Source organism: Morone saxatilis, unplaced genomic scaffold (assembly GCF_004916995.1).
Source record: "Morone saxatilis isolate NCDOM2014 unplaced genomic scaffold, NCSU_SB_2.0 Contig18, whole genome shotgun sequence".
Classification (NCBI taxonomy): domain Eukaryota; kingdom Metazoa; phylum Chordata; class Actinopteri; family Moronidae; genus Morone; species Morone saxatilis.
The window spans coordinates 29,118,214-29,130,515 of NW_023339740.1; the positions used below are offsets into that span (position 1 = coordinate 29,118,214).

Genomic DNA, 12,302 nt, shown 5'->3' on the forward strand with positions numbered 1-12,302 from the left:
TTTGGAGAGGAGGAGACCTCTGTGGATAATTCGGCTCCCGGTAGAAACCTCCTGAACCATGAACACTGAAGGAATCCTAACCGGGAGAAGCTGACTTCCTCTTTTCTTATTGTGAGACACATGATATGTGTGGATGATGATACATATGTGAGAGACCCCCTAGTGTTAGAAACTATTATATTGTACACTGAAGTGCTGTAAAGGATATTTTTAATATTTCAGTTAATCATTTTCAAATAAAAGGACATTGCATTTTATTTTGTAAATGTGTGTCTTTTGTCATGAATACCCTTTCTTTACTCTGCATGTTAAACATTCATTTGTTTTGTGGATGCATCTGTTTATTGTCACATTCAGTGTTTCTCAATGACATTTTCAGAGTGACCTTGTTAACCCCACAGTGTAGGATGAGCCCCATCAGCCATGAGTCAACTCACCTCCCTCTCCTCAATCATCAGACGGTCCTTCAGGTCAGGCCGCCGTAATTGGCCCATTGATTGGTGACAAGTCTGATGCAAACCGGCACCAAACGGACAAACAGAGAAGTGACAGGTGGCCGAGATGATGCATACCTACATCAACCTCTGTGTGCAACAGCATAAACAGACTGCAGGACAGACAGCGTGAAGGGAGGGAGGTGAGACGGCAACAAAGAGGGACAGAAATGACAATGACAAATGAAATAGTGTCGAGCTCAGGAAGAACATATTTGGAATATAAATGAACAAATAACAGACAGAGTGTAAAATATAATTTAATGAAATTCTTGTTGCTTTATTTGCGTGTTTATTAGGGGCAACACATTAATTGAGGAATCTGATGTAAATTAAATGTCAAACTTAGAGCCGAAATACATATTCTACATTAAAACAAAGACAAAATATCACAGAACATATTAGCAGGAAAAAACATTATTATATTACTAACATTATGTCGTGAGCTGGACGGGATGGAGGTGACAGGTGCATGCAGGCAACAACAAGAACTTAATGACATGATCGGGAGATGCAGTTAAAGGTCCAGTGGTCAGAAAGGGAACATAATATTCACCTGAAAATATGACTGAGTGTGTATTCGTTACCTTAGAATGAGATGTTTTTATCTACAGAGGGAGCAGCTCCTCTTCTGGCGGAGTCTGTTATATTGAAGCACCATGTTATAGTATGTTGTAGTACCAAATCGGTCCAGTTTGTGAAAGACATTTTTATTTAATTTTTTAAATGTAGACAGGAAGTACCTACAATTACCATATTAGATCATTTTAATGTTTTTCTTCCTGTTGTAGTTTTGTTTAGTTGCCAGGAGACTGCAGGAACACATCTGTCAGAGCTGCAGCTTCTCCCTCTGCTTTTCTTCTTTGGTTGTCAAACCATCAAAGCGATCTGTTAACTGATCCTCTTTACATCCCATGATTCAAAGTTAGTGGCAAACAGGAAATACAAACCTCACCCCTCCCGTCTTTCTCCGCGTCTGTACACAGACGTTGTGTGATACTGCGAAGGCCCCAGAGATCCACCGGAGCGAAGCAAAGAGGACGTATTTTTAGACGGTTGTTTGAATTTCAAATGCTGCTTCCATCTGGCGGCTGGCTGCTGCTGATGATCATGGTGAGTCGACTGATGCGGAGGTCGGACCGGGCTTTGAGCTTACGAGGCCTGGACGTGTCACCGTTCTTCTAAAAGCTTGTCACCAGATCCCACAGTGCTGCGTCCAACTCCACACAGATGCAGCCTTGATAGAAGTGCAGATGTGTGCAAATCAGCTCCTTTCTTCACCTCTGACAAATTAATGAAGTGAATTTCTGACGGCTGATGGAGGGAGAAGACAGAGTTTGTAAAGTTCAATGGAAGTCTTCGTCGTGATCTCTGAGGCTTTTATCAGCGGTTTATTGCTGTTAAAGGGCGAGGTGATATGATGAATCATTCGGCATCAAATTCAACCTGAAGTGAATGTTTCTATCTGGGAGGAAGTGGTCTGTAACAGCCCCGACAAATGTAACATCACCTGCTCCTCTGATGAGCATCAAAACAGTGGAAACAAACCGTCCCCGCAATCTTTTTCTGAAGCAGCAGAATCAATGTCAGTTAACACTCGGGGGAGGTTCAGGAGAACATCCAATGATAGGATGTTTAATGGAGGAATACTGTCGCATCCCAGAAGGTTTCAGGACGTATTTTATGTCTGAAATAGCTTCTCTTGCTGGTAGAGGACTGACACTGAACTAAAGCAGTAAATTCACCCGAAAGACACAAAAAAACGTGTGGTTTGTGTGGGTTGAAACTAGCTGGGTGAGTTGGAAAAAAGTGATTTTCCAGAGGTTTCAGAATGAGGAAGGGCTATGATGATCGTTACGTTTTAGTTTATTGACACTGTGATATACAAGGCCAGTGCCGTGAAATAGAGCAATTCTGTGCGAATCAGTTTTGGGCGGCTTGAAGCTAAATTCCTGTTTAAATTTGTATTTGTTTATTGTTTGTTTATTACAAATAAAAGTAAACTACATTGTACACATAAAATATCATACAAATTATTATCAAAACACAGCCACATGCATTATTAATAAAATATTAACAAATAAATCTCCTTCTGTCCGAGTAAGCCTGACCTAGCGGCACATTTGGACCCAAATCGAGTTCAGGCAGAGATTCAAAGAGAGAGACTTTAACTACCCACACAGCCAGTTACCCTGTTCTGAACTGGCTGTTGTGCCTTTAAAATAAAAGATTTCCTCATTGAATTAAATACGAAGCAAAAAAGTTTTCTATTTTCTGTGATCACACCAGACATCAACAGTAGCACCAGATTTCTCCTACAAATCCTAAAAAATTGTATTGTTTGTAATCTTCGTGGGAATTTTATGCACAATGCGTAAAGTTAGTTGGGAGCGCTCGTGGCAGGCTCAGGTATGGATCCCTGTTCTCTTGTTTACTTGTGCAGGTGCAGGCTATTTATTTGTGGAGCTGGGTTAATGACAACTTTGTGTTCTGTTTGTTGCCAAAGAAAATAAATGCTGCATTAATGTTGTATTTTACTGCTGTATTAATGTTGAGTTAGTTTTTTATACACTATATACTGTATACTGTTGGTAGTTTTGGCCTTGGTGCCCCAATAAATGTGTATTTATCAAAGGCCAAAGTAGCCTTGCCTTAAAAATTCAGTGAGGTTTATATTCAGGTTTAGATGAAATGCCAGTTTAAAAACATATGTTTTATTTTGTAGCTTTTAAATGAAAAACTGCACAATAATACAAATCGACATTTTTGTGCTGCAGACAAGAACTCAAAGAGCCACACAAAAGTTATTTCTATTACTAATTTAACCAAAACTATGTGTTGAAACATTTTAATTAACTGAAATAAAATAAACAATATTGTGTGCTCAGAAATATATTTATTAAAATGAATACAAATATACAGGAAATGTTTCCAGTATTTGTGAATTTGGTTAAATTTGTCAACACAAGCATGAGTAGGTGTTTATTTAATGCGTGAGTCAATGTTTGTTTTATAAGAACTATTCTGATAAACTCTGTCCGTATTATAATAAAAGAAAACTCAAACTAATAGAAACGAAACATTTTTAAACAATAAAAACTGAAACAAGCAAACCCACTGAACTGAACACAAAAATAAAAAATATAAAACAGTAAGAAGTCAATGAGCCATGGATACGATGAGTCATTTGTGTTCGTGACGGGCCTCGTGTCTCGGTGAACGTCCTGCGGAGTGGGACGGCGAGGCTGGCAGCAGAGACGAGGCTCGGCGATGTGGGGGAGAGCAGGTGTGTGAGTCAGCAGAAACATCTGAACCAAGGTAATGTCACAAAGTCATGAAGCTGGGGGAGGCAGGACGACCAGCTGAGCTGACTTAATGGTGGAGAAGGAACCCACATCTGGTCAATGTGTCACTGTCGGTTAGATAACGATGCCAGAGGCAGGAGAAATGTGTGGTTCCAGACAACTTTCTGAGACAAATATTTGAGGTCCAACTTAGTTTGAAGACTTCTGAATAAAAAAATAGTCTCAAATATAATACAACACAACTAACTCCATCAGTGTAAATCTGTTAATTCCTGATTAAAAGAACAAGAACTGCTATAACACTTTCAGACTCATGATGTATCTAAATCCACTCATTTCTCACTCCCAACTGGTCAAATACAGTCAGTAACTTCACAATATGACGCTGTAGGCCTCCAGTGGTAATAAAGTTAAAGTTCACCTGGACTTTATTAAACAGACCTTATTTTAGGAATTTAACAAAAAACTCATTGCCTGTGAAGCGAGCGAATAAGGACTGTATATAAGTATGTTGATGTCCATACTGAGAAAAGTCTCTTGTTATCTTTAGTTGTTTGATGAATGCTTTTGCACACAATGTCTCCTGTACACGTAGAACTGTTAGTCTACCTCTGCGCTCTCTGTAACCTCGACTCTTTTGCTTCCTCTTGCTGTCACTTGTTTTAGTTTTCACTCCTTATATATTCCCGTCTGTCTCCCTCACACACACACACACACACACACACACACACAGCATATTGTCTCCTGTAATTATAACCGAATTATCGTCACAATCAAAGGCTCCATTATCACTGTTATGACTTTGGCCTCTTAATTTCTCTTTCTCTGTTTCCTCTCCCCGTCGCCTTCTCTCTTTCTTTCAGCTATTATCAGCTCAGAGTGATTCTCGGTGGTGGGAAAGACGAACACAGACCCCCTCACCCACCCGTCCACCACCCCCCTCCCCCACCGCGTCCTTGCCTGGCAGATTGTGGCAGTAATGAATGTGTGTGATTCCACGGCACGCGGCACTCCTGGCATTTTAATTGAATTTTTATTTCTGTACTTGAGGAGGGCTGCAAGGCAAAAGGATGAGTCAGGTGTGTGTTTGTGTGTGTGTGAGCAGGTGTGTGTCTGCTTCTGTCTTTAGTTTGTGGAAAAGGAGTGACGGATGAGTCAGTGGGTGTTTGTACACGACTCCCCTCCGCTGAGCTTTGACCAACCAGTCTGCAGCACTGAACATCAAACAATTTTAAAAAAGCAAGTTTCTGATTGTCTTTACTTTCCTGATCAATGACGGACAGTAAAAGAAAAGATCTGTGGCTTTAATAATCCACAAGACGAGGAATGACAGTTCAGTGAGTGCTGCCAACTTCCTACCAGGTTAGTTAATGAACAAGACAGGTCTGTGAGGGCTGTCTTCCCCCTCACAATGGTGTCTAGGAATGATATTAATAGTCCCAAGTGTGAGCCAGGGATTGATGATATGTGATATAGAGGAATCAGAGTTCTCCAACTGAATGGGTGGAAATGAATCCTTTGCCATTACGCTTCTTAAAACAGCTCATTTTTTCAAAAATGTAGTTAGAATATTACTTGTGACACTTTGTGGAACACGGTAATAATTGCGAAATCCTTTAATAATTCATACACACTGAGTTCTGACCGAACCTTCTTAATAATGAACAATTAGTTTACAGCCAGACTGTAAACAGGAAGGCAGAATCAAACCCTGCGGTTTTGCTGTCTTCTCGTGGGTCTCGTAGTAAAAGGTGGATTAATAAACACAAACCATGGAATTAGTTTACAGTAACATTGGACAGACGGCAGATATATGAGGACAAAATCAGAGACTGTTGTGTCCACATCTTTACTGAAACCGGCTTCATCAGCGTCCTGGATCCTCGCCAGGCAGACCGTGTTCCTCTCCGACAGAGTGCAGGACGAGGAGGCGACTGTGTTTACAGTGATGATGTTTGGTGCACAAACAGTCCGACTGTATGGACGCTGTTTGTTTTTAGGTAAAGATGAAACCAGATTATCAGCTCTGTCTCGTTGCTGCCGTTTACATTCAACCAGACACAGATTCAGAAGATGACTGTTCACTTATTTCCTCTATATGTGAATGTAAATAACTCTGTATGTTGTTTTATTCTTTCTCTGTGTTTGTAGGATGAACTCTGAATGATAAATGTGATTCCCTAGTTTCACGTTAACAACCCAAAGCTTTATTTTGAAAGTTTACTGTGGAGCCCAGAGCTACAGGGACACCTACAGCGTCATATTTAGAAGCCTAGAGCACTTTTATGAATCACATAAGTGTGAATAAAGCAGAAAAAGAACAGCTGATTGAGCTCGGACCAGCAATAAATCCCTCCTTTCATTTTCTGTGTTTATGTGTCTTCAGATCTGGAGGAGTTGTTTTTCACATTTGCTTTCAGAGTGCGCTGCAGGGGGGATGTCGGGGGTGTTTGCATGCGTCTGTCTCTTCATTGTAAATGTCTGTTTGTGCCTTTATGTTCCCACGTACCACCACACTGCACGGAAATTATTTACACACCTGCCTCTGTGCACCTCCTCTCTCAGCACGTCATCTGTGTGTGAAAATATGATCTGTGCTGGAGATAAACATAATAAACATGCATGAGGAGGACACAGCTATTCATTTTATAAGCAAGACCCTGACTGAGAAGCCTCATTTCGTATTTCCTTTCCTACAAATGAAGGGATAGAAAAGGAGAAACAGGTAGAAAGAGATTTAAAGACAAACAACAAAGATCTAGGGAGGAGCTTTAGTGGGCGAACGCAGAAGAAGAATCCCCTGCGTCTGAGACAGCGTTTTCCCCACAGAGATGTCTATCAGATGGTTGAAAGTGCACATGATTATCACTGCCGATCTATCTGTCTAACCGTTAAAGCAGCGTTAATCTGCCGCTGGATAAAATGTGTAATGTGAAATAAACCCACAGAGAATTACTCCTCACTTCACCTCGGCTCTCTTCAAAGGACCAAGGAAATATATTTATTATACAACACACAGTTAAAGTCTCTTCATGCTACACACACAGAAAAAAGAACATTTCATTTACTTTAGAATAGCATATGATATGAAATAAAGCAATATATATAGTTATTTATATAAATATAAACAGGAAATAATTCTGCAGTCTGATTTTTTGGACATTAGCCAGGAGCAGCCTCGCATCCGAGTTATCCCAGATCTCTTCCTCTCCTCTTGGGGCAACAGCACTCACTGTGGTTTGATCTGGATCGTCCTGAACGTTCGCTGCTCTTTAATCCAAATACAGTGCTTCATTTTCTGCTGACTGCAGACTGTTTCTGTCAGTGATACATGTTTCAGCAAAAACAGGGAAGTTTGAAGGCACTGGTTTACCAGTTAAAATCTCCTGATCAGTCCCTCCAGGAAATTGTTTAATTTCACAAATTCAACCAATCCCCAAACATTCTTACAGTTTTGTCCAGTCACCACCACTTGACCACTTCTACACAACCCAACCCTACACAAGAGTCCTACAAACGGTGAGCCACATCAACAAACTCCTAGAGATTTTATTCTCACCAGAACAAACCGCCTTCAATTTTTAGTGAATTATACAAAACCAACAACTTTTACAATTTTCACTTTCTCCCACAACAAAAAATGTTTCATGACTGGACCAGGAAACAGAAGTCAAATGCACAACCCGACACACAAGTACTCCAATAAATACAATCAAACAGGTCCTAATGGGCACACAGACGACACCAGGTAGCAGCTGGAACACTTTGGTATTGAAGGGAAGTAACACAGGGAATATATAACACACAAAGGCAGGAAATGAATGGATCTGAAACGAGAGGGAGCGGTAAGTACAAAATAAAACAGGAAGTAACCACATGAAATGATGAATAAAGAAGAAACAGGCTTAACGTGACTGACGGACTGTGATATAAAAACAATCCTAGAGGGACTGATTAATATTGAGGACAAATGAACTGAATGGAGTCACTACAACACGTTGATTAATGAGAGTTTCATTCTTCAGTGCTTCAGTTCTTTCTGACTTCAAATTCTGACTTGAATGACATTCCAGTTGCAATTTTCCGTGTCAGAGTTCTTTTTGTCCAAGATCCAGGTACAATGGATCCCAGCCTAAGCTCGTTGAAGAAGGCAAGGCACAAGTCAGCCAGGAAGTGAACCTTCAAATCCCACCAAGACGTTTCAGAAGCGAAGCCATACGTTGTTTACTTGTGTATTTTGTTCTTGAAAAAGAAATAAATCTGTGTTTTTCTCCACTTCAGATCTTCTAACCTGCCTCTGACTGAATGAACGGAGCCCGGCCCCAACGCTGCATCCCCCTCTTCTTAATGCATCCATGGGCGTGAGCACTTTGATTGAAAGTAATGAAAGAACACATCAGTGGTTAGAACACACGAGCCATTTAGTGACGTCAGGGAGGAGAGCGAGAGATGGTGTGAAGGTACCCGGAGGAGAAGTAAAAGAGGAGAGGAGGAGAAGAAGAAACAACCCTGCAGAATGAGAAAGACAGCAGAGTGAGAGGAGACGGAGAGAGATTAGTGTTTGCAGGGGTTTTTAAATTCCTGCCTGTTTGGGGACTCAGTGGGTCGAAATTGCACCCAGGTGAAGTTTCAGAGGGTTGATTCTCAAACCCCGCAGACTGTTGAATATAATATTTTCCCAGAATATTAAATTGAATTGCATCTCCAAATGACTCCTGCTGGGAAATCCCACGACCTCAAACTGCTGTGTTAAAAGTGTGTCCAGATAGAGGTGTGTGTATATCCAAGTTCATCTGTGAGTGTTTGTGCCTGAGGATTCTGTTTAAGATAAGATAATATAATATATACCTTTAATAGTCCCACAATGGGGAAATTCCAATATTACAGCAGCAAAGTGGATAGAGAACAAACAGTATAGCAGCTATAACAGACAGTATGAAGAACTAAGGAGTATGAAGAAGATCAAGTAGTGACATTATAAACACTGTACAATAATGAGATAAAGAGACGAGGTAAGCAAACCACAACATACGCCACTACACCCCCAGAACTCTCAAATACTACAGCAGGTTGCACATTGGTTAGTGACAGAAAGAGATCATTAGTCATATCCGTGGATTGAAGGGGGGCCAGACCGGTTACTTGGCCAAAGGGCGTGGTTGTTACGTAAAGTGGACCAGCAGCGAGGAAGGGAGGAGGACCTACGATATATCTAATATCTTTTATTAAGCCCTTTTGGCGTAGGTGGTCGATGAGGTGAGGGAGCGGAGGGATTTTTCTAACGGGTGGATGACGGGAGGGTCTGGGCAGTGGGGAGTCAGAGTCGAGAACGCACATGTCAACCTATCCGACTCTATGCTCATCTAACTTCATTCAGAAGTCGGACCACGAAAAGCAGAGATAAAACTCAAGAAACCGTTCTGTTTACCGTGTTTCAACAACCACAGCTCTGGTCTTGGTGGACAATAAATCCTCTACAGTGTCACCGACCGTAATGGATAAAAAAGCACACGCACTTTCAGTCGAGCAACCGGCTTATGGAAACAAAACCACAGAGAGGCTGCGAACCACCACAGGTCAGGCTATGCTGTGCCGACACGCCGCCGGGCGCCGACCCGAAGGGGCGCGGTCGGGCTGGCTGGTCGTCGAGTCATACCAAACAACAGCGTATAACCTTAAGTTAGCTGCGCGGCAACAAGATACATACCGGCGACCAACCGGGGTCAGGCCTTCTTGTGCGACCGGTCCTCTGCCAACCGCACTCGGGTTTCGGGTTGCACACCTGTCATACATGCATCACCGGCCGGGCGACAATAGCGGCTCGCAGTAAAATTCCATCCGTAATATATATCCATTTATATACGTTATAATCTGCCGTGTAACACAAACCCTAGTCCAATTCTCACATCTACTTAGTACAGTCCTTCACTATTACTTGCAACCTATGCACTAATCAGTTATAAATATTACATATACTAATCAGAGTGAATAATCTAATAAATTTATTATATGGTTAATATTTTGGTAAAGGAACCTGGTCCGTTCTAGTCTTCCGACCACTCAAACGCTTCTTTTACACTACAGAACCATTCACTCTTCACAACAACTCATCACAGGCGATGCAAAGGCCCACCGAACAGAAAGTCTATATCGATCATACTTCACTCAGACGAAGCAGCGCCGATTCACGGGTAGCAATTTTTTTTCTTGTTTCTGTCTTCAGAACAAGCTTCTGATTGGCGGACGACCCGCTGCCTCATGACCCACAGCCGTATATATATTATATACGTTAGAGACATTATCTCTAGACAATCTAATAGCACGTCTCAGTCAATATAGATAGTATAATCGTGAGGATTATCATGCGTATAATTATCTATATCATGTAATAAATCAGTGGGGTATATCATATTAACGTCCATACATCTTCATAATGTTGATGATAGGGTTATTAAACGTTATAAAGTATTCAATATAATGTAATATGTTATAAATCTGACTATGATATCTATATACGGTTCATTAAATTATCGGTATATATAATTATAGTATGTTATAAAATGTATTTATACAGTAGTCGTTAGTATATATACGTAGTAAAGTGGATTATATAGTGGGGTAAATAATATTATTGTTAATTGTCATGTGGTATGATGTAAATAACACTTTGAACATAAGCTTAGATCTATTGACCTTTACGTTCTAAAGTATAATAGTTAAAGATTATTTCTCGCACGCGCAATACTATAATCTAATCAGCACTTCGATAGCTATATATTGCGACAAGAAATATTACCTGACGACTCCCAAATCCGTCGTATGTATGCTACTACGTGTACTAATCCCTAGAGCACACTTGAATCTACTAGTTCATATCCTACAGAAAAAACAGAAATGATAGCAGAGTCAGGACATGACAGGAACAACAGTAGCAAGACAGGCAGATCAGGCATCGCAGACACGAGCAGACAACACAGAGGACAGACAGTCAGATCAGACAGGAGAGAGAGAGACAGACAGACAGACAGACGAGAGAGAGAAGAGACAGACAGGCAGACAACAGGCCATTAGAGAGAGACTCAGACAGGCAGCAGACCAGAGAGATACAGACAGGCAGCCAGTACAGACAGCAGCAGACAGACAGACAGAGAGACAGATGCAGGCAGGACATGCAGAAACAGACAGAGCGTAAGACAGACGAACAGAGGAGACAGCAGTAGATGACCAGACATGACAGGATGAGAACAGAAACATGACGAAATGAGCATGTAAGATGATGTGCTATGTGGACAGAGAGACAGACAATCAGAGAGAAGACAGACAGACTAGATACAGACAGGACAAGACCAGGCAAGACAACAGCGCAGGCAGACACTGAGCCATGAGAAGATATCAGACATGACAGCCAGAAACACGATCTCTCAGCGGCACGCTAGAGCACGACAGAGACATGGGATAGACACGCGAGAAACAGAGAGACAGACATGAGAGAACCAGACAAAGAACACGATGGAGACAGACAGAGAGAGAGACAGACAGACAGCAGACAGAGAGCAGACAGACAAGACAGACAGAGAAACAGGACAGGCAGGCAGATCAGACAGAGGCAGGGATACAGAGAGACGAGACAGACAGACAGATAGACAGACATGGCAGATCAGATGATGAGCCAGACAAGTCGCAGAACAGAAACAAGACAGCAGAAAGATGAAAGCATAGAGACAGACAGCAGGCCACGAACAACAGAGCAGGCAGGCACGACTAGGAGGCACAGCACAGACAGACAGAAGACGACGACAGGAGAGACATGAGAGAGACAGACATTGAGAGACAGACAGACAGAGAGACAGACAGACAGACAGAGAGACAGACAAGAGACAGACAGACAGAGAGACAAGACAAGAGAGAGACATAACAGACAGGAGCACAGAATCAGACACACACAGACAGCAGAACAGACAGACAGGCAACAGAACGAGTACAGACAGGCAGACAGACAGAGAGACAGACCAGCAGGCAGACAGGAGAGACAGCGACAGTATCAGACAGGCTATGACAGAATCTCTCATCTTCGAGCACGACAGATCAGACAGCACTCAGACAGTAACATACAGCAGAGCATGTCAGACAGAGATACTAGGAACATCGAAAGCAGACAGAAACAGACAGACAGAACAGACAGATATAGAATATAATAGACCACGACCAGACCAGAGCAAGACAGATCAGGAAGTACATCGATCAGACAGATCAGGCAGCAATCGAGACAGACAGACAGCAGAGACAGATCACACAGCAGGCAAGGAGAGCACCAGAAAGACAGCCACGACATGAGCATGACACGAGCAAGCATATTCACACAAGAGACAGACAGACCACAAAAGCCAGGACAGCGAACAACCAGGATGAGATTCACCGTGTCCAAGCAGTGGAAACCAATGACATGCTACAAATGAAAGGCTATCAGGTTCAGGTGTAAGTAATTGTAATAGCACAGCGAGAG

The 12,302-nt window shown here is 41.9% G+C and overlaps 1 protein-coding gene across 1 annotated transcript in view; it reads left to right on the forward strand.

Moving 5' to 3' along the window:
- The first annotated feature begins 5,612 nt into the window (after window positions 1–5,612).
- The window catches only part of LOC118328769 (complement C3-like), a 27,458-nt gene continuing 20,768 nt past the window's right edge, over window positions 5,613–12,302 (forward strand). Inside the window, exon 1 of the mRNA XM_035662668.1 lies at window positions 5,613–5,744. Coding sequence (XP_035518561.1) covers window positions 5,613–5,744 — 132 coding nt within the window. The remainder of the gene's footprint in view (window positions 5,745–12,302) is intronic.